The sequence below is a fragment of the Hippopotamus amphibius genome, chromosome 6, assembly GCF_030028045.1.
Source record: "Hippopotamus amphibius kiboko isolate mHipAmp2 chromosome 6, mHipAmp2.hap2, whole genome shotgun sequence".
Lineage (NCBI taxonomy): Eukaryota > Metazoa > Chordata > Mammalia > Artiodactyla > Hippopotamidae > Hippopotamus > Hippopotamus amphibius.
Genome location: NC_080191.1, coordinates 159,979,612 through 160,005,546, shown reverse-complemented (window position 1 = coordinate 160,005,546; position 25,935 = coordinate 159,979,612). Strand labels below are relative to the sequence as shown.

General features: G+C 34.8%; 1 protein-coding gene across 4 annotated transcripts in view; it reads right to left on the bottom strand.

Moving 5' to 3' along the window:
* VPS8 (VPS8 subunit of CORVET complex) overlaps positions 1–25,935 on the bottom strand; it is a 280,030-nt gene that overhangs the window by 177,057 nt on the left and 77,038 nt on the right. For all 4 annotated transcript variants that reach the window (XM_057737662.1, XM_057737661.1, XM_057737663.1 and 1 more), the window contains exons 21-24: positions 19,812–19,858; positions 10,842–11,064; positions 7,386–7,475; positions 3,741–3,792 (exon numbers count right to left, since the gene is read on the bottom strand). In XM_057737662.1, coding sequence (XP_057593645.1) covers positions 3,741–3,792; positions 7,386–7,475; positions 10,842–11,064; positions 19,812–19,858 — 412 coding nt within the window. The remainder of the gene's footprint in view (positions 1–3,740; positions 3,793–7,385; positions 7,476–10,841; positions 11,065–19,811; positions 19,859–25,935) is intronic.

The window sequence follows — 25,935 nt, the reverse complement described above, 5'->3', positions numbered from 1 at the left end:
GACAAACCTTGAGCTAGGCAGACCAAGAAAAGAAGAGAGAAGACTGACTCAAAGTACAAAAATTAGTAGTAAGAGACATCACTAGAGACCTTATAAAAATAAAAGGAATTACAAGAGAATACCATAGACACTATATGTCAACAAATTAGATAACAGATTAAATGGACAAATTCCCAGAAATACACAAACTACCAAAACTAACTCAAGAAGAAATGGATAATCTGAACAGACTTAACAAGCAGAGACTCAACTAGTAATTTAAAAACTTCAAGCAAAGAATATTCCAGGCTCACATGGCTTCATTAATGAATTCTACCATACATTTAAAGAATTAACACAAAGCCTTCAAAGCCTCTTCCAAAAGACAGAATGAACACTTCCCAATTCATTCCATGAAGCAAGCATACCAAGATACCAAATATACTTAATACCAAGACCGAAAAAAAGATATGAAAAAAATAAAACTATAGAACAATATCATTTAAGAAAGCCATAAAAAATCCTCAAAAAACTATTAGCAACAAAGGGAGTCCAACTTGAGGATGGAGGATGCCCTGGAGGACTGGGGCGGGGAGGGTGGGGGGGACTCGAAGAGGGGGAGTCAAGGAAGGGAGGGAATACGGGGATATGTGTGTGTGAAAACAGATGATTGAACTTGGTGTATCCCCAAAAAATAATAAATAAATAAATTAAAAAAAAACAAACTCAACCCAAAAACATATAAAAAAGATTATACCTCGTGATAAAGTGGGATTTATCCCAAGAATCTAAGACTGACAACAAAAATCAATCAAGCTTATGTCATATCAATAAAATAAAGGCTAAAACCCACAAGATTATCTTAACAGATGCAGAAAAAAGTATTTAATCCTTCCATGTTAAAAATACCCAACAAACAACAGAAGGCAACTTTCTCAAAATGATAAGGCCATCTATGAAAAACCCACAGTCAACATCATATTTAATGGTGAAAAACTGAATGCTTTCTTTCGCCCTTAGGTCAGAAAAAAGATAAGGATGTCTGCTCTTGCCACTTCTGTTCAACACTGTATTGGAGATTCTGTCTAGGCCAGTCAGAAAAGAAAAACAAAAGAAATCCAGATTAGAAAGGAAGAAGTAAAACTAACTCTATTTACAGATGACATGATCTTATATGTGAAAAAATTCTAAAGAATCCATTAAAAAAATCAGAACTAATGAATGAATTCAGCAGGATGCAGGATATAAGATCAGTATAAAGACCAATTTTATTGGGAATTCCCTGGCAGTCCAGTGGTTAGGACTCAGCACTCACTGCCGGGGCCTGGGTTCAAACCCTGGTAAAGGAACTAAGATTCCACAAGCTGCATGATGTGGGCAAAAAAAAAAAAAAAAATTAATTTTATTCCTATACAATAGCAATGAACATTCTGAAAATGAAATTTTTTTAAAAACCCATTCATAACAGCATCAAACTGAATAAACTAGAAATAGATTCAGCAAAAGAAGTATATGACTTGCACACTGAAAACTATAAAACATTGTTGAAAGAAATTAAACAAGACCAAATAAATGGAAAGGTGCCCAGTGTTCATGGACTGGAAGACATAATAATGCTAAGATAGCAACACTCTCCAAATTGATCTATTGATTCAAAGCAATCACTATCAAAATCCCAGCTGTCTTTCTGCAGAAGCTGAGAAAGCAAACTGATTTTAAAATAAATGGAAAATATATCATATTCAAGGATTAGAGGACTCTGCATTAGGATGGCAACCCTTCCCAAATTAACCTACAGAATCAATGCTATCCCAAACAAAATTCAAATAAGCTTTTTAAAAGAAACTGCTGAGCTGATTTTAAAATTCATACAGAAAGGCAAAGGACCTAGACTAGGTAAACCAATTTTAAAAAAGAAAAAGTTGCAAGACTTAAGGTACCTGGTTTAAAGACTTACTACAAAGTTACAACCAAGACAGTATATTATTAGCATAAATATAGACATATAGACCAATGGAACATAACAGAGAGCATAAAGATAGACCCATGCTTATATGGTCAGTTGACTTTTGACAAAAATCAATTTTTATAAAAAAGGTGTACAGGTAATTCAGTAGAAACAAGATAATGTTTTCAAAAAGTGGTAAAGGAACTGACAACTGTATGGGGAAAAGTTTTTGAACTTGACCTTGTATCATATATGAAAATTAACTCAAAACAGATTATAAACCTAAATACAAGTGCTAAAAATAAAACTATTATATTGCTAGAAGAAAACAAAGGATAAAATCTTTATGATGTTGAACTGGACAAAGATTTCTTAACCAGAACACCAAAAGTCTAAAACTACAGAAGAAAAAAGAAAATGGACCTCAGGAAGATTAAAAACTTTTGTTCTTTTAAAAACATGGTTAATAAAAGAAAACATTAAACAACAGACTGGGAGGAAATTTTTTCGAAACACATATTTAAAAATGTATCCAGACTATATAAAGAACTCTTATAGGCTCCAGTGGGGAGTTCACGTGCCTAGAACTCAATAATATGAAGTCAAATAACACCTCTTCCCTACCCTTCCAAAAACTGCTAAAAGATTTAAACAGATGATTCACCAAAAAAGATATGTGAATGGCCAAGAGCACATGAAAAGATGCTGAACATCACTAACCATCAGGAAAATAAAAATTTAAATCACAATGAGATACCAATATCTACCCACTAGAACGGCTAAAATTTTTAAAAGACTTAAAAAGACTGACAGTACCAAGTGCTTGCAAGGATATGGGGCTATCAGAACTCTCATATATTGCTGATGGGAATGCAAAAATGGTACAGCCATTTTGAAAAAGCAAACAGTAGTACCTTAGAAAGTAAAACATACATTTACCATACAATCCATCCGTTCCAATTCTAGGTAGTTGTCCAAGAAGAATGAACACATATGCCCACACAAAAAAGTATTCATAACTAGGGGTCAGCAATGGAGGATAAGGACAACATAAGGTGATGAAACTGTTCTGTATCGTGACTTTATCAATGTGAACATCTGGTTGTGACACTGTGCTTTAGTTTTGCAAGATGAGGGAAAATGGGTACAGAGTATTCAGGATCTCGTGTCACTTCACACAACTGCATGTGAATCTACAATTTCCTCATAATAAAAAGTTTAATTAAAAACATAACAAACAGCAAAAACTGGCACAACAGTGTAAAGCAATTAGATTCCAATAAAAAGCTTAAAAAAAAAACATAACAAAACTCATTCACCAATGTAGCAGCATTACTTATCACAGCTCCAACCCAGAAACAACTTGAATGTCTTTCAACTGATTAATAGATAAACAAATGACAGTATATCCAATCCATGGAATACCATTCAGCAATTAAAGGGAACAAAATAATACATGCAACAACATAGATGAATTTAAAAAACGTTATGCCAAGTGAAAGAAATAAAACACCAAGATCAAGATTACATAGTGTGTGATTCTATTTACATGAATAGTAGTAAAAGACAGTAGATCAGTGATTGCCTGGAGATGGGACTGTGAGGAAAGGTTAGAGTACAAGGGATAGGAGGAAACTTTTTAGTGTGAAGGAACTATATAACCACTTCTACAATTTGATTATGGTGGTGGTTGCATGATCATGTACAATTGTCAAAATTCACACTGTACACAAAATTGGTGAGTTTTATTATTTAAGTAATATTTTTAAACACAAAACAGAGGGAAAAAAATTAAGGCTTAGAAAATTAATACCTGTTAGCGTCTTTCCTGCATTCAAAGGAGGTGCAATGACTCTGAAAAGTTTCTGCATAAAAATTAATAGGAAAACAATCAACATCATCTTAAAAAATATTTTTAAAAAAATAATCAAAATCTTATGCTATTAATCACTTTGAATTACAGTCATTTGCTATTAAGATTAAATACAAAAACTTTCAATGTGGACATGAACTGTTTTAGTAGGATCACTGGGAAATCACTATTGTTATATTCCTCACTGAAAGAAACCATTCAATAAATTACCAGTTAGAAGGTCTCTGTTGATATCATTATTTCTAATATAAGACATCCTTAGGTTCCTAAAGGTAGTTTATTCTTTTTTTTTTAAGAACTTTTATTGAGATACAGTTAACATAAACTGCATATATTTAGAGTGTACAATTTGGTATCCCAACCTCCCAGTTCATTCCCTCCCAACCCTCCCTGCTTTCCCCACTTGGTGTCCGTATGTTTGTTCTCTACATCTGTGTCTCTGTTTCTGCCTTGCAAACTGGTTGATTTGTACCATTTTTCTATAGTCCACATATGTGTTAAGATATGATATTTGTTGTGTTTTTCTCTTTCTGACTCACTTCACTCTGTATGACAGTCTCTAGGTCCATCCATGTTTCTACAAATGTCCCAGTTTCATTGCTTTTTACAGCTGAGTAATAAATATATATGTACCACATCTTTTTTATCCATTCATCTGTTGATGGACATTTAGGTTGCTTCCACGTTCTGGCTATTGTAAATAGTGCTGCAGTGAACACTGGAATGCATGTGTCTTTTTGAATTATGGTGTTCTCTGGGTATATGCCCAGCAGGGGCATTGCTGGGTCATATAGTAATTCTATTTTTAGTTTTGCAAGGAACCTCCATACTGTTCTCCAGAGTGGCTGTATTAATTTACATTCCCACCAACAGTGCAAGAGCATTCCCTTTTCCCCACACCCTCTCCAGCATTTACGGTTTGTAGATTTTCTGATGATGCCCATTCTAACTGGTGTGAGGTGATACCTCATTGTAGTTTTGATTTGCATTTCTCTAATAATGAGTGACCTTGAGCAGCTTTTCATGCGCCTCTTGGCCATCCATATGTCTTCTTTGGAGAAATGCCTATTTAGGTCTTCTGCCCATTTTTTAAAAGATAGTAAGCAAATCAAGGGATTAACAGCCCACCAAAATGGTAGGTAAGATTACTTTAAGCTGAAAATGTGAGCAATCAGCAGCCACAAGCAACACACATGGAAATGTAAGCGGAGCCTCTGAAAACACAAGGTTAATGGCCAAACTATGTCGGCCTTCCTGGGAGGGAGTTTCCTGTTGAGAAGACTGACCCTTAGCACTGGGAGGTGGTGCAAAGCCAGCTGTTCATCAGCATCAAAAAGCCAAATAAAACTATTCATATTTTCCAAGTAAAATCTAAATCCCTCCCTCACACCCAAAATTTTGTTACACTGGTATGTAAACCTTTACCTCTGGCTGTTCAGTGATTTACTCACTTCTGAGTGCTCCTAGTACAATGTGAATAAACCTTGCCTTTGCCTCCATTAATCTCTCTACTACCAGTTCACTTGCAGCCCTCTCCCCACCATTCAGATTTCAGTTGGTAGACGAAAAGTTTTTCCTCCCAACAGAAGGCACTATTACCTCAGAAGCAGCCAAAACTAGAACTAAGGAAAGATTTCAGAGACTATGGTAGTCATCTCAAATATGATGACACCATCTCTCATTGTAGAAAATCTAGAAAATTTCAAAAGGCACTATATTTCCTCTTTTTTTAAATTTTTATGTTATATTGCAGTATAGTTGATTTACAATGTTGTGTTAGTTTCAGGTGTACAGCAAAGTGATTTATTTAACATATATATATATCTATTCTTTTTCAGATTCTTTTAATTTAGACCTCTTTAAACTGAAATAACTAAACTTTAAACACTGAATAGTGATCTCTTTATTAGAGAATTATAAAAGAGCAATCACAGGACGCATCTAACTTCCCAATGCTAAAATCTCCAAACGACTATTTAATAACAAATACCAAGCTCTTGCTGAAAGTCATTAAACTTGAAAACTACTCTTAACACAAAACAAGGCAACCTCAATAGAAAAGTGTTCCATCTGAGATGCAAAGCTATAAATTCAAACCAGATTTTTGAGGAATAAAAAATCCACACAAAACAAAAACTTCAAAAGCAACAATAACAAAAACCCCACAACCATTCTCATCAACATAGAATGCATTGAATTAGAATCTGTTTTCAGAAATTATTTTCAGAGAGGGACTCCCTAGGTGGTGCAGTGGTTAAGAATCCACCTGCCAATGCAGGGTACATGGGTTCAAGCCCTGCTCCAGGAAGATCCCACATGCCGCAGAGCAACTAATCCCTTGTGCCACAACTATTGAGCCTGTGCTCTAGAGAGCCCGTGAGCCACAACTATTGAGCCCATATGCCGCAGCTACTGAAGCCCATGCACCTAGAGCCCATGCTCCGCAACAAGAGAAGCCACCACAATGAGGAGTCCACGCAACACAACGAAGAGTAGCCCCCACTTGCAGCAACTAGAGAAAGCCTGTGTGCAGCAACAAAGACCCAACACAGCCAATGAATAAAATAATTAATTAATTAATTTTAAAAAATTATTTTGAGAGAAACTAGAAACTGCATTAATTCTTCCTAATTGTGGAGAACATTTCTGCATGTACAGAGGTCATGGACCTTACTGAAGAGGCAGCTGAGAGGTGTTCAAATGTTAAGAGTACTTATTTGAAACACAGACAATTAAGGTCAAAACCAAGCAGGGGAAGGCTATGGCACTCACTTGGAAAATGACCAAGAGACAAGAAGTATAACCAAAACTAAAGGAGTTATGAATTAGAGGAATATTCACCTACCAAGCTAAATGTATTTAGAGAAGACTGAAATAACATAGAATGACTGCTGCTGACTTAATAACACTGAAGATGGTTTTGGATGTCCATTAAATAGGCAAAAAAGGTGACTGTATGCCTTCAGCAGAAGCCTGGATCTTCTGACCCAGGTAATGACGTCAACGGGCTGGCAGGGCACAACACATATCCACAATCCATAACCTGTAATTCTGTCTTCAAATTTAAGGGAAATAACAAGATGGAGATGGATCTGCTTCTTTTTAAAATAAGCCCAAATGCTTTTTAGAGGCTCTCTTGCAATGGTAGGAGAATAAGAAATCATAATGAATGCTATAAAATTCTGAAATGGGAAAAGCAACCAATATATCAACAAAACAGCATTACTCAATAGTACTGTTACTCTATACAATAAATATATATAATACATTTCTTATACCTTTTGGACAAGTATAATAATATCAAAATTTTTTAGGAAAAAACTTAAAAGTCTAACAGGCTTTTAAATTTATCTATCGTTCCCTGAGCTTTAAATACCTACTTATGCAGATAAAAAAGAAAGCAAAGGCAGAAGGTATAAAATTAAAGACTATCTAAAGTCCTAAATAACAATGGGTGCAAATCTAATAAATCTACAAGACATTTTAAAGTGATTGGATGAAAACAAACTATTCAAAGCAAATGGAGAAAAGGGAAAAACATTAATAGACAGTATTAAATATGTGTACAAGTTACAAGTATCTTACCTCCATTGGACTAATAAATTCATTCATGCCTCTGTTGTAGACATAGATCATAGCATCATACAGCCGATTTTCCCAACACATGAGAACTATCTGTAAAAGGAAAAGTTGTTTGGTCCACACAATTCAGTCTCACCAATTACTTTCCTGAAGCTTGAAGAATGGGGAAGATCTTGAATTCTCTTTCCTAATTTTTCTTATTCCTTCTCTGAAAAAAACTGAAATTGAAGTACTCAAACACAATGCCAGGGTAAGAGTTGCTGTAGGTTCAATGTTACTTTCGATAGCAAAATAGCTACTTTCAAACACCCTCCAACATCTGATTTTATTTCTTCTCTATCCTTCCCCTTTCCATATCCATTTTACCTTTGGTCACTAGTTCTACAAATATTTACTGAACATCTATATTCAGGTCCTCTCCTAGGCACTGGGGATAAAGTGATAGGGACAAACCCAGACCTAGTCTCTACCCTGACAGAACTTCCATTCATCCTGGACACTCACCAAAAGAAGGGGCACAAAATGATGTGTGAATTATAACTTGGGAAAGATACTCAATTACACAAATAGTTCATTTACAAGTGTGGTAAAGGAACTTGACTTGGTCTGGAGTATTCAGAAGGTCATCCCTGAGGGAGCAATATTTAAGTTAGGACCTACTGGATGCACGTATGTGAGCCAAAAGCCGATGTGGAAATTAGGGGTTCTGCAGAAGGAGCAGTAAGGATGAAAGGAGCCTGAAGTGGTTAAGGATGGAGAGAAATCGATTTGAGAAAATATTTAGGAAGAGGAGTAGAGATGACTTAAGTATAGAGTACCCTATATTCTGTTCCTAGGAGAGCTATATTATAGTACTGAGTGACAGAAGGAGAAGACTGAAGTAGAATAGTAGAAGTCAACAAAGGGGAATGATAAGGAATAGCCAAAGAGGTTCAGAGGGAAAATGGAAGGTGTTGTGGGAGAGTCTCTCTAAACAAAGGCATGTTCTGGGATCTCTTCTCTTCTCTCGCTTTCTGCCCTCTCAGCCAGTGCCATGCTCATACATCTCTTTACAGATTCAGCCCTAACCTCCCCTCTGACCCATATACCCAGTCACTGACTTGATATCTTTACCTGCACGTCTAGTAGCTATCTCAAAATAAAATGGCAAAATACAACTACTGATTTCGTCTCCCAAACTTAGACCTACCCCAGTCTTCCAATCTTCTTTTTTTTCTTTAATTATTTTTATTTATTTATTTATTTTTGGCCGCACCACACAGCATGTGGGATCCCAGTTCCCTGATCAGGGATCGAAGCTGTGCCCCCTGCAGTGGAAGTGCAGAGTCTTAACCACTGGATCACCAGGGAAGTCCCTTCCAATCTTCTTAAAGGAATCACTATCCACCTTGTTTCTTAAGCCAAAAAATTGGGCAACAGCCTTAAATTCTCTCCTTCCACATTTTCCCGTCCAATTCATCAGCAAATCTATTCTACCTCCAAAACATATCCAATGTCAGGCCATCTGTCTCCATCTCACCACTGCCATTTCTGGCCAGGGCTACCTCCTAGACCAGCCCTTAACCAATCTCCTTGCTTCTTCTGTACTTGGCCCTCACTCCTTATTCTGTAGAGTGATCTCATTTAAAACCTTTTAATGATTTCCTGTAGCACTCATAATAAAAAGGAAAAATATGTACCTTGCCCTGAAAGGGCTACCTCTTTCTTTCAACTAAGCTCTGTTTGCCTTTTATCTGTAACTTTTAGCACCCAAGGCATATCTTTTTTTTTTTTTTTTGCATTAGCTATTGTTCCTTCCTGTAACAATCTTCTCCTCCAAGATTTTTTCACTACTGATTCTTTCTTATAATTCACATTCCAGACTCAATCAGACTCAATGTTACCTTCTCAAGAAGGTTTTCTGTAATTGACCCATCTAAGAGAGCCTCTCATTCTCTCTTTACCATATTGCCTGTTTGACTTTTAACGTAACACTTGTTTGGGATATTTCTGGCTTGTTTACTTATTTTTCTGTTTATTGTCAAACTTTTTTTTTTTTTTTTTGGCTAATGTAAGCCTTATGAGAGGATAAGCCTTGTCCACCAGGGTCACTAAAGCATGGAGGTCATTACAGACTCTAATGAAAGCGAAGTTGAAGAATTATTAGGAAGTGAATGAAATGGAAGAGGTAACCTAGAGAATGCTTGCAAGAAATGTGGGAAAGAAAGAGGAAAGGGGGGAGAGGAAAGGGGGGAGAGGAAAGAAGGAAGGAAGGAGGGAGGGGAGGAGGGAGGAATCTGGCTGCAAGTGGAAAATGAGATATGGCAGTAACCAAAGGGGAAGAAGAGGAAGGCTTGATACGGAGAGGAAATCTGAGGGGGAGATTGTTTAAACTGCTGTTTTAACATGAAAGCCAAAAAATTGGGCAACAGCCTTATTTACCTAGTGTTGGAGAAAAAGCTAAAAATGTTGGAAGGAGAAGAAATTAGTAATTCCTCTTATATCAGTGATAGGTAAATAAAGCTAGGTTGATAAGATGCTCTCAAATCATCAGAACTATTGTCAGACATGAAAATTATTGCCAAATCACCCACATGACAGAAAGGCATATATAAAAGAGGGACTGGCCTTTGCAAACTCACAGCCATTCATAAAGAGCTTCCAGGAAGAAAATAATAAGCCTTTCCAAACCCTCCATTTCCATGTGATTTTGCACATTTAAAAAAACAAACAAAAAACAAACCAAAAAACCCCAACTTTTGGTCCTTCTAACTTTGGCCGAGCCCCTGGGCACCTCTGTGCCTTCGCCCATCGTCAGGACTAACGTGGCGAAGGGATGAAGGAAGAGTTAGGAGTGAAGCGTCTTAGGTCAGACACATATCGCTCCTCAATTAAGGACTTAAAACTTATTGTGGAGACCTCAGGTATACTGGAGGTATATTATCAAACAATGGGCTGGCTGATCATGCTAAGATGTCCTGAAATTTGCTTCTTATACTATACTCTGCATTTCAAAACATAATGTATGAACAGTATCAACCCTGCACATATAAACTAGCTTTTCCAAAAACTGGCATCATACTCTCAAAAGTAAAAATATTCTATTACTCAGGTGAAAGCGCTTATAGTTGAAATTCACTTCAGGACGAAAACTGTAGTAGTGAACAAACAAACTGATGAAGAAGGGTCAGTCAATAAGCACTCCCTAAGCAGCCTCCAAATATAAACTCCATGCTAAGCGCTCTGGGGGATGTCAAGGAAACCGAAGACGACTGGCTTGCAGGCGTTTCTAATCGAGCTTTACGTAAGGAACACTCCTAAGAAATACACTGCCAAATACAAGTTTATGAGACCTCTTACCAAAAAATGCTCAAAAATAATTGGGGTTGATAAGAGACACAGTGAGACCCGATAAGTCAGATAAATATATTCAATAAAGGAATGTTTATTCCATAAATTAGTAGACGGCCTATAACTCACCTGCTGAATATCTAGGCTGGTGATATCCATATGCACAATGAGGGCTTCCACATGTTCCATTAACTTTTTATCTTGGAAATGAACAATCAAGTCTTTCATTACCTGGGGTGTGATCCCCACCAATTTATCACTTAAAATATATGGTTCAAGGCACTCCAAAAACACTCCTTTGGCCACTGAATTCTCACTTAATTTGTCATACACCTGGCTAAATAAAAGATCCCTGTAATAGAACGGGTAAAAATACTTTTAGGAACATTCTAAATAACCATTAAATTCAGTCTACTAAGTATATCTCATCTTTTTCCTATTTCAACTTACAAGTTTATTAAAACAAATTGAGCTTTATATTTTGAAAAACCTCTTTATATATACTATCTTAATTAATTCACCCAATACTTTTTACAAATAAAAAGTGCTGAATAAGTTAAATTATTTGCTGAAAGTCAGTTAGCTAACAAGTGGTAGATTCAGAATTTGAATCAGCTTTCTGACCTAAATGCTGTGCTGAAGCCACTACGACACACTGCTTCTTAAAAACAACACTGATGTGGGAGCAGGTAGTATGGAGACTATGATGAAGTAGAAAAAAATTAAATGGACTATTCATAATTTATCCTTCCCTCTTTCCTGGTATCTAAATATTCCTATCTGATCTGCAAGGCCAGTTTGCTTCTTTATCTCACTCTTGCTTCCCAAAGGATTCAGGTAGTGATTATTGATGGGAGAGGAAGAAGAAAATGTTCAATATTTTTAAAATGTCTGAAAACTATTTTACTGTAGAAATTTAAGAAATTATTATTAATCAGATGCTACCACACTCAATAACTGTGCTTTATTTATTTTGTACTTCTTCTGTAAAGAGTCCAGAAATAATTTTAGAGTTATACGCATCATAGATAAAATCTGAATTTTATTTGCATGTAATATTATATAAGAATTGTTCTAAGTTGGTACTTACTCTTTAAAATTACCATTTTGTCTAACTCACAACGTTTCAATATGTTGAAACATCAGAATTTATTTAACCATTCCTGTAGTGTATCATTTATTTCCACTATTTCACTATTAGGAGTGAGGCCACAATAAACATCTACATATACAGTCTTTCCATTTGGGGGGCTTAATTCCTTAGTCATTCTACTTTTAGAAATCTATTTAAAGTCAAAACATACAAAAAATTTTGTAGTACTTAAAACGTATTACTAAATTATCTTCAAAAAGCATCACAGCACCAATTTACACAGCCTTCAGTAACGCATTATTTCAACAGTTGCAACAGACCATTGTCTTTAGTTTTTTCCCATATAGTTTAATGTGTAAATTAAACATCACTGTTTTCAATTCTTTGATGACTGACAAAATTAAATGTTTTCCATGTTTCCATCTATACAATGTATTGACATATCATTCACTGATTCTTTAATTCTTTTTTTTAAATATAAAAAACTGCTAATTCTATTTACCTGTTAGGATTGACTATTTATTTATTTACTTGCTAAATGTATAATCTCTGTAAGTGTGCATCATGTCAACTGTGAAAAGTGGTAAATGGTTCATCCACAGGTGTGGTCTTTTATGACAAGTTCCACAAAAAAGACAAGGACGATTCTGAAAGCAATGGGATGGGGTCTTGCCTCATTTGAAGTCCTAGAAGGGGACAAAAGATAAATGGACTGGCCACAACTGCACAGAACCCCATGTTGCTTCTCAATAAACAGTGTCTGCAATATCCTGGGGGTGAAATCCATATCCATTCATTTTTCTCATATCCACAAACGTAATTTTTGCATCATTTTTCCCTTTGCTTAATATTTGTCAGAGTATTTTTCATGTTAGTTTCATTTTAATCGATAGTCCATTACATTTTTTTGATTACCAATTACTAGCCAAGTAAAAGAAACTGAGATTAATGAAGCTTTACTGTAAGAAAGATAGGTAACATAAGAGTAATAAAGCAACTCTAATGAACTTAAAGAAAATGTCATATTTGGTAGCCCTTGCACTCTGTAATGTGTTGTCAAAAACAACATGCTAGGAAAGATAATTATATATTTCAGTTCAGCACAAAAAGCCCTGGGGGGAAGAATTAAAGAGCTAAAAATTCAGTAAACAGAGCATAAAAGTTGACAAACAAGGCACTCTTGTGACCAACTACTGCATGCAATGCTGGTAAGATTAATGGCAAAACTATATGCTTCTTTTTAACCAGTAAGAGGCTATAATAAAGAAGCAAGAAAAATATAACTCAGCAACTCCTACCTGCATCTCTACCTTAAAAAAAAAAAATTCTAAGACATGTTCTCATCATTCTGAGAGAATATTTATTAGAGCATCAGAGAAGGAGGGAGAAAGAAAAGTACATACAAAAAAAGGTTTTGGCTCTTGTGTTTCTTTCTGTACTTAGGCATTGTACTCCAGGGTGCTGACTTTGTTTCCTGGAACAGCTAATTTCAAAACTGATGTTTTATCACTTCAAGCTTAGCCTCCTTACAGCCAATATAACAGAAAAATCCATTCTGAATAACAGAGGGCCATCAAAAAGGTCTTCTATATAACTTCACTTTGTATTAATATTCATATTAAAGATATTATTTGGAGTTTATCGTTCATAACTTCAAATCGATAGAGAAAATAACCAAACTTTTTGCACTATCAATTTTACAATTAAAAAATGTGAAGAACTCAGCTTTGATTATGAGATAATTGGAAATTCAGAGACTGTCTGAAGGGAGCAAGAGTATCAATCCTGATACTTGCCAGTGTACACTAAATATATCACCAGAACCAAATAAACAACCCCCCACTAGATATAAGTGGGATTTAATAAATTCAAAGTTGATTTGGGCTGGTCTCTTTACTTATAAAATTAAAAACAAAGTTCAAAAGAATAGATACATGTATAACTGAATCACTGTGCTGTACACCTGAAACTAACACATTGTTAATCAACTGAACTCCAATATAAAATAAAAAGTTAAAGAAAAAAAGGGCTCCATGTAACTTCTATGATCTTTAGAGACAACCCACTGTTTTGTTTTTTTTTTTTTACCAAATTTCACTTATTTATTTAATTAAAATTGATTGAGAACCTGTTATATGTCTGGCACTATCACAGACACTGAATTGTGTACAAAATAAAAGTTATTTCACTGCTCAAAAAAAAAAAAGTTCAAACCATCTTCGAAAAATTATGTTTAAAACGCTGTTTCCTGATACAAGTGTCACAGTTTGTAAATATTTCCTTTAAAAAGACTGGCTTAATTGTGGTGATGGTTTGTACAACTCTGTGAATGTACTGAAAACTACTAAACGGTACTCTTTAAGATGGTGGATTTTATGGTATGTGAATTATATTTCAATATAGCAGTTAGATAAAATAAAACGGGCATGGCACTTTTCCCCCTAGCTTTGATGTTTAAAATTTTAGCATGTAGTTATCAAGAAAACGATGAGAAAACTCAAAACGTTAAGCTCCTCAACCATGCCTGATAATTAAAATCTTTCTGTTTCACAAATAATAATCCTGATGTTGAACAACAGGTTGAACAAATACTCTGGCTATCAAAAAGCCACTTCAGGTTCACTTTAGATTTAACAGAAATATTCAGATTTATATATGATTCAAGTTATCTGAACAATGGCTTCTTTTTGGATATCTGCTGACAGCGATAAAAGCTTAAAGTGGTCAAGATCATCTACATACAGCACCTATTTTGTTTTCTAATGGCTTTGAGATACAATTCACACATAATAACACAGCATTCTTAAGCACTTATTTTTAAACAATGTACAAAAGTATGATTATAGTTCAAGTAAACTCTGGACCTATTTTCAAAATAAACTGAAATTATGGCTACTGTTGTATAAGCAAAATGACAAATCATTAAATATCCTACAAAAAGCCTTAAGATATTTTACATCTTTTGTCTAATACTGAAAAAATATATATGCACTATCAAATTGAAATGAAATTGTGTGAGCAGAGACCAAATTATGAAAATAAAGGTAGGTCTTCAAAAACAGAATTTCCTGTCATTTCTGATTTTAAAAGATTTACAAAAAAATAATAAAGCCAAATTTTAACCAAAAAAAGATGTCCATTACACACTGATCAGTTTGCCTTACAGAGAAAAAGCAGTGTGCTTCCTGCCATAGTAAAAAGGATTTTACATTATAAAAGAATTCTTACATATGAATGGAAATACATATATATACTAGTAATATAATATTACTGCTGGGTAAGGGATTATATGACATGACGCTGAGGTAACAGTGATTATAGGCTAATAATGGTTGTGCTATTGAGTTAAAATTAATTTCAGAATATGTACTGTGTTTATAATTTAACTCTCATACAGTAAGAGACATATGAGACAGTATAAGAAAATAAGAGGACTGACTATAAAACCAATGTACTCAATCAGAGAATATTAATATAAAAGGTATCTGGAGGCCTGTATTGAGTGTCTAAGTGGTAACCCAAGAAGTGGAAGAAGTTACTTGAAATTGGCTGAATACTAGATTACGGTTTGTTTGTTTGTTTGTTTTTAGTTGTTTGATAGTTAATGTAATTACTGATATACTTTTAAATTTATCATGTTATCTTTCTCTTTATCTTAACTGTTCTTAATTCCTTTTGCTCCTTTTGATGTTTTTTAAATTGTGTTTTTAATCATGATAACCACTTATTACCTTGTTAGTTATGTATGTTTTTACTATTATATAGTAAGTATGGGTTTAAAGATTATAATCTGCATCTTCAAGTTATTATAATATAAATTAATACATTTACCACCTCTAGACAGTGCAAGGAGCTTAGAACATTTTAACTTTTTATCCTTTTCTCCAACTATGTAGCACTGTTTTCATGTATTTTCTCTTCATTTTTCTTCCTGTTTTATTCAATCCTCACACATATTGATTATGTAGTCCACATTCACTTACCCACCACATATTAGCTTTTCCACCTCATGCATTTTCCCTCTACCTAAAGAACAGCTCCTGTTATTTCTTTTAGTGCAGGTCTGCCAATGATGAATTGTCTCAGTTTGTGTTTCTTAGAAAATATTTTTACATCACTTTCATTTTCAAAAGGTATTTTTATTGTGTATAGAATTCTATATTAATAGATGTTTTCTTTCCGTTCACAATTCTACTGTCTCTGGCTTCCATTATTTCTGCTTAGAAGTAAGCTGTATGGTTAATTGTTACTATTTTGAAGGGTTTTTTTTTTTTCTTTCATAGTGACATTAAAGTTTTTCTTGTCTTTAGTTTCCAGCAGTTTAACCATGATGAAACTACATATAGTCTAATTCTTAGGGTGTAGCTCTTCACAGGCTCAATCAAAAGCCTGGCATATCTAGCGCCCCTCTTTCGTGTGATCCCCAAATTCAACTGCGGTAACATCATGAACTGCTCTAAAGTTTTGCTCAGCTTCTCAACCCTTCAGCTGCCATTTTTCAGAGTTGGCAATTATCTCCATGGGTAGAGCCAACTTCTATGCCTCTCTCCTCTATCTGGATCTTGGAACCACAGATCCTCATCCCCTTGGTAGCTCTCTGATGCTTTTGTATACATTTTGTTAACAAATTATCCAGATTTCCAGCTGTCCTCCTTGCATTGCTAGAAGCACTCCTGCGTGTGAGACGCAGTGCAGTGTGCAGTTTGATGGCACTGTCACTCTTAGTACAATTAGACTCACAGCTGTTGGGCTTGTTATGATTTGTTTTGTTGTATACCGAGAGTTTTCTTTCTAATAATTAACTCAGGATAATTATTAGCCATGATGAAACTACATATAGTCTAATTCTTGGGGTGTCGTCTAATTTTGGAACAATGGTCAGGTATATGTTGGAGCTTCTTTTCTATTCTCCTTGTCTTATATTTTCTAAGTTTCTATCTTTGTTTATGCTCTACACTTTGTTTCAGGTAAATTCTTTTTTTTTTTTAAGACTGTATCTGTGTTATGTACAATCTGAGCATTCTCGAAAGCAATCTCAACATCACAAATATTTTGAAAATCTGGTAATGTAGAAGAGAAGATCCTAGATGTAAATGGAACCAAATGTCAAATAAAATGGCATAAAGAGAGTGTCCAGTTTAGGGAGAAAGATATCAAACTGGAATGAAGCTACATAATTTTTATCATCTCTCTGCTTCAATTTAGTCTAGGGAATTGACAATTTTTAAACTTATTATCTATGGAAACTCTAAGAAAAAATTATAAAAACTCTATTTTTAAGTGTAAATTACACTGAACGATTTAAGTAAACAGAATTTTTATATCTAATAAGTCTGTAATTATTGCATGTTTGCAATGGAAGGAAACGGAAAGATGACCTAGACACAAAGAAACAAATCTGATCAAATGGCCTATTTGACCCCTTTATTCATAAGCTTGGGCCCATATATAGAATCTTAACATTCTGATGAAAAAGAAAAGTCAGGCTGATGAGAAGTAAGCAAGCACAAGAGCACACAATCTAGAACATGAAAGGGAACATGTGATCCAATGCCTAGTTTCACAGCCGCACACTTTCTTACACTGCTGGGGATGCTACCCTGTCCCTTCTGCACCTACTGGAACCCAGAGAGTAGAAAAAGTGGGGATTGAGAGTAAGAACACACCAGAAGCAGGATCTAGTACAGTTTGGTCTTCAGCCTTCAGAAAGTCAAGAAAAAGGAAGCCATACTATTTGCACTATGGTCCAGGGAAAATATCCAGTCCTGGATCTAGAAGTATTTGTGTATAAGTGGACAAAGGAGGGAAAAAAGGATCAAGACGGGCTAGGAAAAGAACCCTTGAGATCTCCCTTCTTCTTGGTGGTCAGGAATACACTTATGACTGCTGGTATTTCTGAGATCTCAAAAAACAAATACTGTATTCATTTCAGACACAGCCCAGAAGAAAACATGCTAAGGAGACAGGGAAAATTGAAGGAGATAAAGAAACTGATAAAGAAATAATAAATAGATCTTAATTTGGTGAAAATCTAGACTAGATCTTGTCTTCTATGTTAGACGCCATGATTTAATAAAGAAATTACTGTATTCTCAGATGGTCAATAGATCAAATAAAATTGAAAATAAATCCTTTTTGAGTCATATAAAAAAGGAAAAACTTATCTCCAGAACATTTTTGGGACTAACAGCAAATATTTCTGAAATCTTCCCCCCCTTTTTTTCTTTTTCCCTGTATAATCCTTCATCTTACAACTGCTTGGCCATTTCAACTTTATCTCCCTGTGAGCATATTCAAGATTTCAAGTTAATGATCACAAATTGCCCTGCAAACCAAGAAGCAGGACTACTTCATTAATGCAACCATCAGGCTAGGCACCATTTATGTGGAAATAATCCATTTTATAAAGATGTGCCTTCTTACTCTAAACAAAATTTAATCTCTCAATACTTTATCTCATTTATATTATCTCAATTTGAAGATTTAGGATGGTTCCAGCACTTACAAGTATTAGAAACACCTCTACATCTCAATTTCCTCATCTGAAAACGAGGATAACTTTACCTCTCTTACACTGCAATTATGAGGATTAAATGAAATATGTAAAACTAATCCATAAACTATTGAGGCTGCTTTAAAAAATATAAGCTAAATAGCAAGGAAGTAAGTGTAAAACATGGGTTGAAGAGAAAACTAAGTTAAGAACTAGGGTGAGGTTAGTATCATGGTTCTTAGCTCCCTAGGAAACAATAATTAGCTATACAATTCACTGTCCATCTGCTAAAATTGAGTTAGCTGTTCAGAAGATGCAAAAGTATTTCTGGTACTAACACATGAGAGAAATTTCTTTCTTGGGCCCTCATAAAGACAACGTGTAACATAAAACAATGTTCTCAACAACATTTCAACCACGAATACAATATATTTCACTAGACAATTACACATAACACTATAGCTAAAACACTGGAATGAATCTGAGCCCTAAGTAAACAGAAGTTAGAGCTCTTTGTGATTTAACTGAAGGTCTGACATAGCAAATAACTGCTCTCTTGACAACCTTCACTGATATTTTCTAAGTATGATCCAACCTTATATGATTTAGGCAACCTGTACACACATAAATTCAGGAGTCAAGTCAGTGTTCTATAGTGTTTGAGATGTGTCTGCACTGGATCCTCACATCTGTTCACCACCACTGCAAAAGTGGTACAAGCTGGTAGTTAAGAGCATGAACCCAAGAGCTTGGCCGCCTGCATTAGAATCCCAACCTTCGCTCCTCAAAAGAAGTGTGAGCAAGCTTTGGCAAGTTACTTAATCGCATACTGCCTCTGGAACCTCCTATGTAAAATGAAGATAATAATAATACCTACTTCACTGTTATAAAAATTAAATAAGTTGTTATAAAAGATAGATAAATTAAAGTGCTTAGAACAATACCTGGCATGTAGGAAGCTAACTATTATTATAAGTGTGAAAAATTATGAACTAGCACAGGTTGGTTACTTTACATAGTTACTATTTAAATGAACAAAGCCTAACCAAGAATTTATTTACACTGATTTCTTTTAAACGAAGAGGCTCTCAAAAACAACACTGCAGAAGGACAATAAATCTTGCCTTTTTTTGAGTGATATGAAATACTGTGCTTTAGTGATGGTTCATAAAAGAGCATATATATATATATATATATATATAGTGCATGAATTATACACTCTTACTTTTAAGGTCTTTAAGTGATTAAGTACTGCTCTTTTGCTATGTTCTTCAACTCCACTATCCTGCCACATAAATATATAGATGATACACCCACAGCATCTATATTGGACAAGTTAATTTTATTAGGTAAATGGACTGAAAATTCTTAAAGAATGAAATTTCTGTAAATTCATTAAAAAAATCTATTCAGTCAAATTCATAGAATTCATAGCAGTAAATTATTGATATCTTATAAGCAAGTGGCAACTTGGATTCAAAATAATTGAATCTGACAGGCAATGTATACTCACTTTCGCTGTAGCAGAAGGCAGTAATCGACTATGACGGGCACCATATCCTGTAGAGAAACCATAAAGAAAGCATCAGCACCACATCTCTGCCCAGTGGCCCCTGGTTAGACACAACACATAATGAAAGTAGTCTGCTTCAGACACTGTTAGGTTGTTGGGAGAATATAACTTTGTACCATAATTTTTGTAAACAATTTGGCACTCTGTGTCAAAAGCCTTAAAAATGTGAAAATACTTTTACCCAGTAATTCTATCTGGAAATTTAACCTAAATACATTTAAGAAGAAAAAAAATTAATGCATTAAGGTATTCACTGCAGCTCTATAATAGAAGAAAGAGAAGGAGGGGGAGGGGAAAAAGATATTGAAATTAAATATACATGTTAAACAAATTTGCTATTTAAATAAAATATGTAGATATTACAAGCTTATAAAGTTTACAATATAACAAACATTAGGTGAAAAATATGTATTTATTTAACTTTGTAAAGAAAATCTGCAAAGAAAAAAAAAACATATATCAAATTGATAATATAATATAGTTGGTCCCATAGGTGGCTCAGGTGATTAAGGTTGTCCATATTTTGTCAGAATCCTCCAAACCAGCTATATTTAAAGCCTATTTAACATCTCAGTTTCATAATATTTTGATTGTTTTAAATTCATCATGTATAGACTCATATCAAGCAAACGGCAACCCATAATTTTGGCCTTTTTCAAGAGTAACAGTTTGAGGGAGAAGCAGTAGCTTATTATGACTAGAACTTGTCTAGTACCCAAGCATTAGATTTCAGCAGTGCTCTTTCATTTTCTGCTAACTGAAAAGCAATGGTTTCCTTTTAAAAACCTTAGAAGGCTTAGGTTCTGGGCAGAAGAATATCCCATCAGGAGGGAGAAGACATTATGTGAAACAAAGAGTACTACATGCTGACACCTCTTTGACAAAAAGAACAGAAACTGAGGAACCCTTATTATCTGAGAGGTAAGCCAAAGGACCTCTAATCCTGAAAGGCTATCCCTGCCCCATCCATCCGGCTTCCCTTAGTTATCAATATTCCTCTTTACTACATCTATAATCTTACTTAGATTCTTCAAAAACAGGAACTAAAACCATAGTTTGAAAAGTGTTAGAGCTGTGTTGTCTCAACCCTGAATGAGAACACATCTATTGGGACAGATAATCTTCAGAGAAAAAACTTCCAAGAAATATTGGGGAAATTTAATAAACATTCTTTAAAATACACAGCTGAGCTCCCCAAAAAGTAGGGACAATACTTAGGGTTTAAAATTGAAAAGGGAACTGCAAGCCAAAGCAATAATCCTGAGCTGTCACTGACACTGTCCTATAAATTTCTTGTTCATATAAGAGCTTGGGTTTTAATGCCAGAAACAAGCTGAGGCCTTGATTCTTTTTTCTTTTTTTTATAGTTTTGCAAAATATATTTTAATTGATATGGAATTCCTAAGTGTGAAGAAACATACACTTAATATCCCTGAATGTGTAAAATTGTTTTTTTTTCAATTGATGTACAAAGTTAAATCGTGAAAATTTTTATAATGGTAGCATTATTTTTAAGAAAAGTAGCCTATTACAGTACTGGAGGGGATGAGAGATAATAGAATTCCACTTTAATGAATAATACCATAATAGCCATTTTATAACAAGGCCATTTCTGTATCCAAAATGCCTGTAATAGCACAATATTGTTGACATGGGAATTACACTTTCAGTTTGAAAGAGAAATTAAATATAAAAAGATATATTTTTATCCCAATTAGTTTTTTTTTAATCAGTGCACCTTTATTTTTTTCTAGATCTTTACTGGAGTATAATTGCTTTATACTCTTGTGCCAGTTTCTGCTATACAACAAAGTGAATCAGCTGTATTTATACATATAAGACAACCCGCAGAATGGGAGAAAATATTTGCCAATGAAGCAACTGACAAAAGATTAATCTCCAAAATATACAAGCAGCTCATGCAGCTTAATATCAAAAAAACAAACACCACCTAAAAATGGGCAGAACACCTAAATAGGCATTTCTCCAAAGACATACAGATGGCTAACCAACACATGAAAAGATGCTCAACATTATTAGAGAAATGTAAATCAAAGCCACAAGAAGGTATCCCCTCACATCGGTCAGAATGGCCATCATCAAAAAAATCTAGAAACAATAAATGCTGGAGAGGATGCAGAGAAAAGGGAACCCTCCTGCACTGTTGGTGGGAATGTAAATTGGTACAGTCACTATGGAAAACAGTTTGGAGGTTCCTTAAAAAACTAAAAATAGAACTATCATATGACCCAACAATTCCACTCCTGGGCATATACCCTGAGAAAACCATAATTCAAAAAGATACATGTACCACAATGTGCATTCCAGCACTATTTACAACAGCCAGGACATGGAAGCAACCTAAATGCCCATCAACAGATGAATGGATAAAGAAGATGTGGCACATGTATACAATGGAATATTACTCAGCCATAAAAAGGAATGAAACTGAGTTATTTGTAGTGAGGTGGATGGACATAGAGTCTGTCATACAGAGTGAAGTAAGCCAGAAAGAGAAAAACAAATACCGTATGCTAATGCATATGTATGGAATCTAAAACAAAAACAGTACTGATGAACCTAGGGACAGGATAAGAATAAAGACACAGAGGTAGAGAACCGTCTTGAGGACACAGCAGGGAAAGGGAAGCTGGGACAAAGTGAGAGGGTAGCACAGACATATATACACTACCAAATGCAAAACACAGCTAGTGGGAAGCAACCACATAACACAGGGAGATCAACTTGATGCTTGGTGATGATCTAGGGGGATGGGATAGGGAGGAGGAGAGGGAGGCTCCAGAGGGAGGAGATATGGGGATATATGTGTAAATACAGACAATTTACTCTGTGGTACAGTGGAAACTGCACAACATTGTAAAACAATTATACCACAATAAAGATCTGAAGGGAAAAAAAAATAGCCAGGAAAAAGATGAATTTTGAGAGAAGAAAAAAAAACCTGGCTAGCCTCAGATTTTCCCACAGTGGCATTCAATGACAAAAGATAACATAACAGTACTTTCAAGATCCTTAAGAAGAGCCAAAATGTTTTTCAATATAACAGCTAGAGGGACTTCCCTGGTGGTCCAATGGCTAAGACTCCACGCTCCCAATGCAGGGGACTCAGGTTCGATTCCTGGTCAGGGAACTAGATCCCACATGTTGCAACTAAAGATCCTGAGTGCCACAACGAAGACCTGGTGCAGCCAAATAAATAAATAAATATTTTAAAAAATAATCAAATCAAATCAAATCTAGAGACCAAGAACTTAAAGACTCAGTAACTCAAAAATATTGCTCTCATGAGCCTTCCCTTTTTTTTTTTAAACCCTCCTCAATATTAGTTTACTTTCGGCCAAATCATGCCCAAACATCCTCCATATTTAGGGAAAAAGATGTGTCTTTTATTAAACTTTTGCCCCCTTCTGTTTAGAAGCCTATCATTTTATCTCCAAGAACGTGAAGCGTGATATTCTTTTCTTCTTCATGAAAGTATATGAATTCACAGAAGAACATCTGAAAAATACATAAAGGTATTTTAAAAGATAAAATGTCCTCCATAATTTTACCACTAAGAGAAAATATTTAAAACTATTATATTTCTTTGCCTTTTTCTAATCATTTAGCAAAATTAAGATCCTATCAGTTATTCTCAAAGTGTGATCCATGACAGGACCACAGGAGGTCTTCAAGACTCAGGGGGGTTGTGAGGTCAAACTAATTTCCATAATAATATCAAGATTTCATTTTTATTTTTCAGCACGTTCACATTTGCAAATATGGTGCAACTGAAAGGGTCAGTAAAACTGCTGCCTCCTTAGCCTGAATCCAAGCAGCAGCACCAATGCATACTAGTGGTCATAGGATTCTTCACAGTCATGCCCTCAGAAGAAAGGAAAAAAATGCCATTTTCACTCAAGACTGCCCTTGATGAAGCAGTGGTTTTTATTAAGTTTATTAAATCTCAACCTTTAAGTAAATTTTTTTAATATTCTGCTGTTGCACAGCAAAGTACTATAGCTGTCTCAAGAAAAAGAGCTTGTGCAACTGTTTGAATTGTGAGCTGAACCAGCCACTTCTGTCACAGGGTACCACAACTGACAGAAAAAGATATCTATTCAGACTTGAGTGTCTGACAAAAATTTTTTCAGAAATGAACACAGTAAAGCTGTCACTTCAAGGGGGAAAAATGAACAGATTTGTTGCCAATAATAAAATTCAAGCTTTCAATCGAAAATTAGAATTTTGGAAATCACACAGCCACCACTGTGAGCTTTACAGCTTCAGAGTAGTTAAAGATGGTACTGATGAGACTGGTGGTGATTCATTAGCCTTTCTTTTTGTTTTTTTTGTTTTGTTTTGTTTCAGTCCCTGACCAGGGACTGAATCCCAGGCTCTCGGCAGTGAGAGCGCAGAGTCCTAACCACTGGATCACCAGCGAATTCCCTCATTAGCCTTTCTTGAAGAAACTGCTTCAGCAACCAAGAAATGGCTTCAGCAACCAAGAAACTCCTTCAGCAAAAGCACTGGTGATCAGCAGGAACTATATTTAACTACAAAAGTAAGCCTAAAACAACAAACAGATACCCCCTGGCAATGATGAAAAGGTTTATACTAAGACAAACTGGGAGGAGAAAGAGGAGAGAAGGTTGCAGGGAGAAAACATTAAGTGGCCTCATTGGTAAATTGCTGGTTAAAAGATATCCTTTAAAACTCACAATTAAACTTAGAACTAGAAGCATTTTTAACAGTATAAAAGGTAATGATTAAAATCTGCTAACGGAGGAGGGGTTGAGGAGAAAGAAGCAAAATATGCTAAATTTAATGACAGAAAGGACCAATGCCCAAAAAAACAGAGGATCGAGGGAACTATATAATGCTACAATTACAAAGGTAATCACTAGAATAAAATACACAATCCTAAATGTCAGAAATACACAAAAAAATGGTAAAAGGCTTTCTTTAAGAAAAAAATAAAAACAAAAAATATTTGGTTTAACTCACCTAAGACTTTCAGATTGAAATCTGAAAAGAGCCCCAATATCTGAAATCTCAAAAAGCAAAGCACCAACTCTATGTAGTAAACAAGAAACAAAGTGATCCAGAAGGACTGAAAGTAAAAGGATAGGCAAAAGTATACCATGCAAAGAAAAATCAGGATTGTGATCAGATTAAAGGTTATTTATCAGCTAAAGTAAAATTCAGGCTAAAAGGGCATTAAATGAATAAATAAATCATAGTGAGGACAAATTTTCTATTCCTATATGCCAAATTGCTAAAGGGTACATTCTAAATTACACAATGCTAACATTCCTAAGGCAGAAGATGGAAGGAAAAATAGAGAAAAGGGCACTACTAGCAGGGCACTTTAATTTACTTCTCACTGTCCGTGAGAAATTGGGTGGACAAAAATGGGTAAGGGTTTAGAAGATCTAACAATTAATTTTAAAACTCTGATTGATAATGAATGATTTTCCGTGAAAACACACAAAACATTATATTTCAAGTGCTCGTGGAACATTAATGAAAATTGATCATATATTAGGCCACACAAAAAAAAAAACCCTAAATAAACTCCAAAAAGTAGAATTAGTATATAAAACAGTCTGATCAAATATGATAAAACTAGAATCACATATCAGAAAACAAAATGCTCTCTCCATCTAAAAAATAAGCTTTCTCCAAAACTCTTCAAAGAAGTAATACCAATCACATTTGAAGATTATATATAAAGACAATAATGAAAGTGGTATATATTGAATTTATAGCTTTAAATAAATCTATAAATTGACATTTTTAGAACACTCCACCAGCAGCAAAATACACATTTTTCTCAGATACACAGAACATTTACTAAGATCAATGACATATTTTAGGCCGTAAAACAAGTTTCAAATTTAAAAAGATTCAAGTCATACAAAGTATGTTCTCTGACCACAATGGAATCAAATTAGAAATTAACAAAATAAAGAGTAACAGAGATGACATCACTATAGATTCTTCATATATGATAAGGGTAATGAAAATGCCATGAGCAACTCTTTGCCAATAAATTTGACAA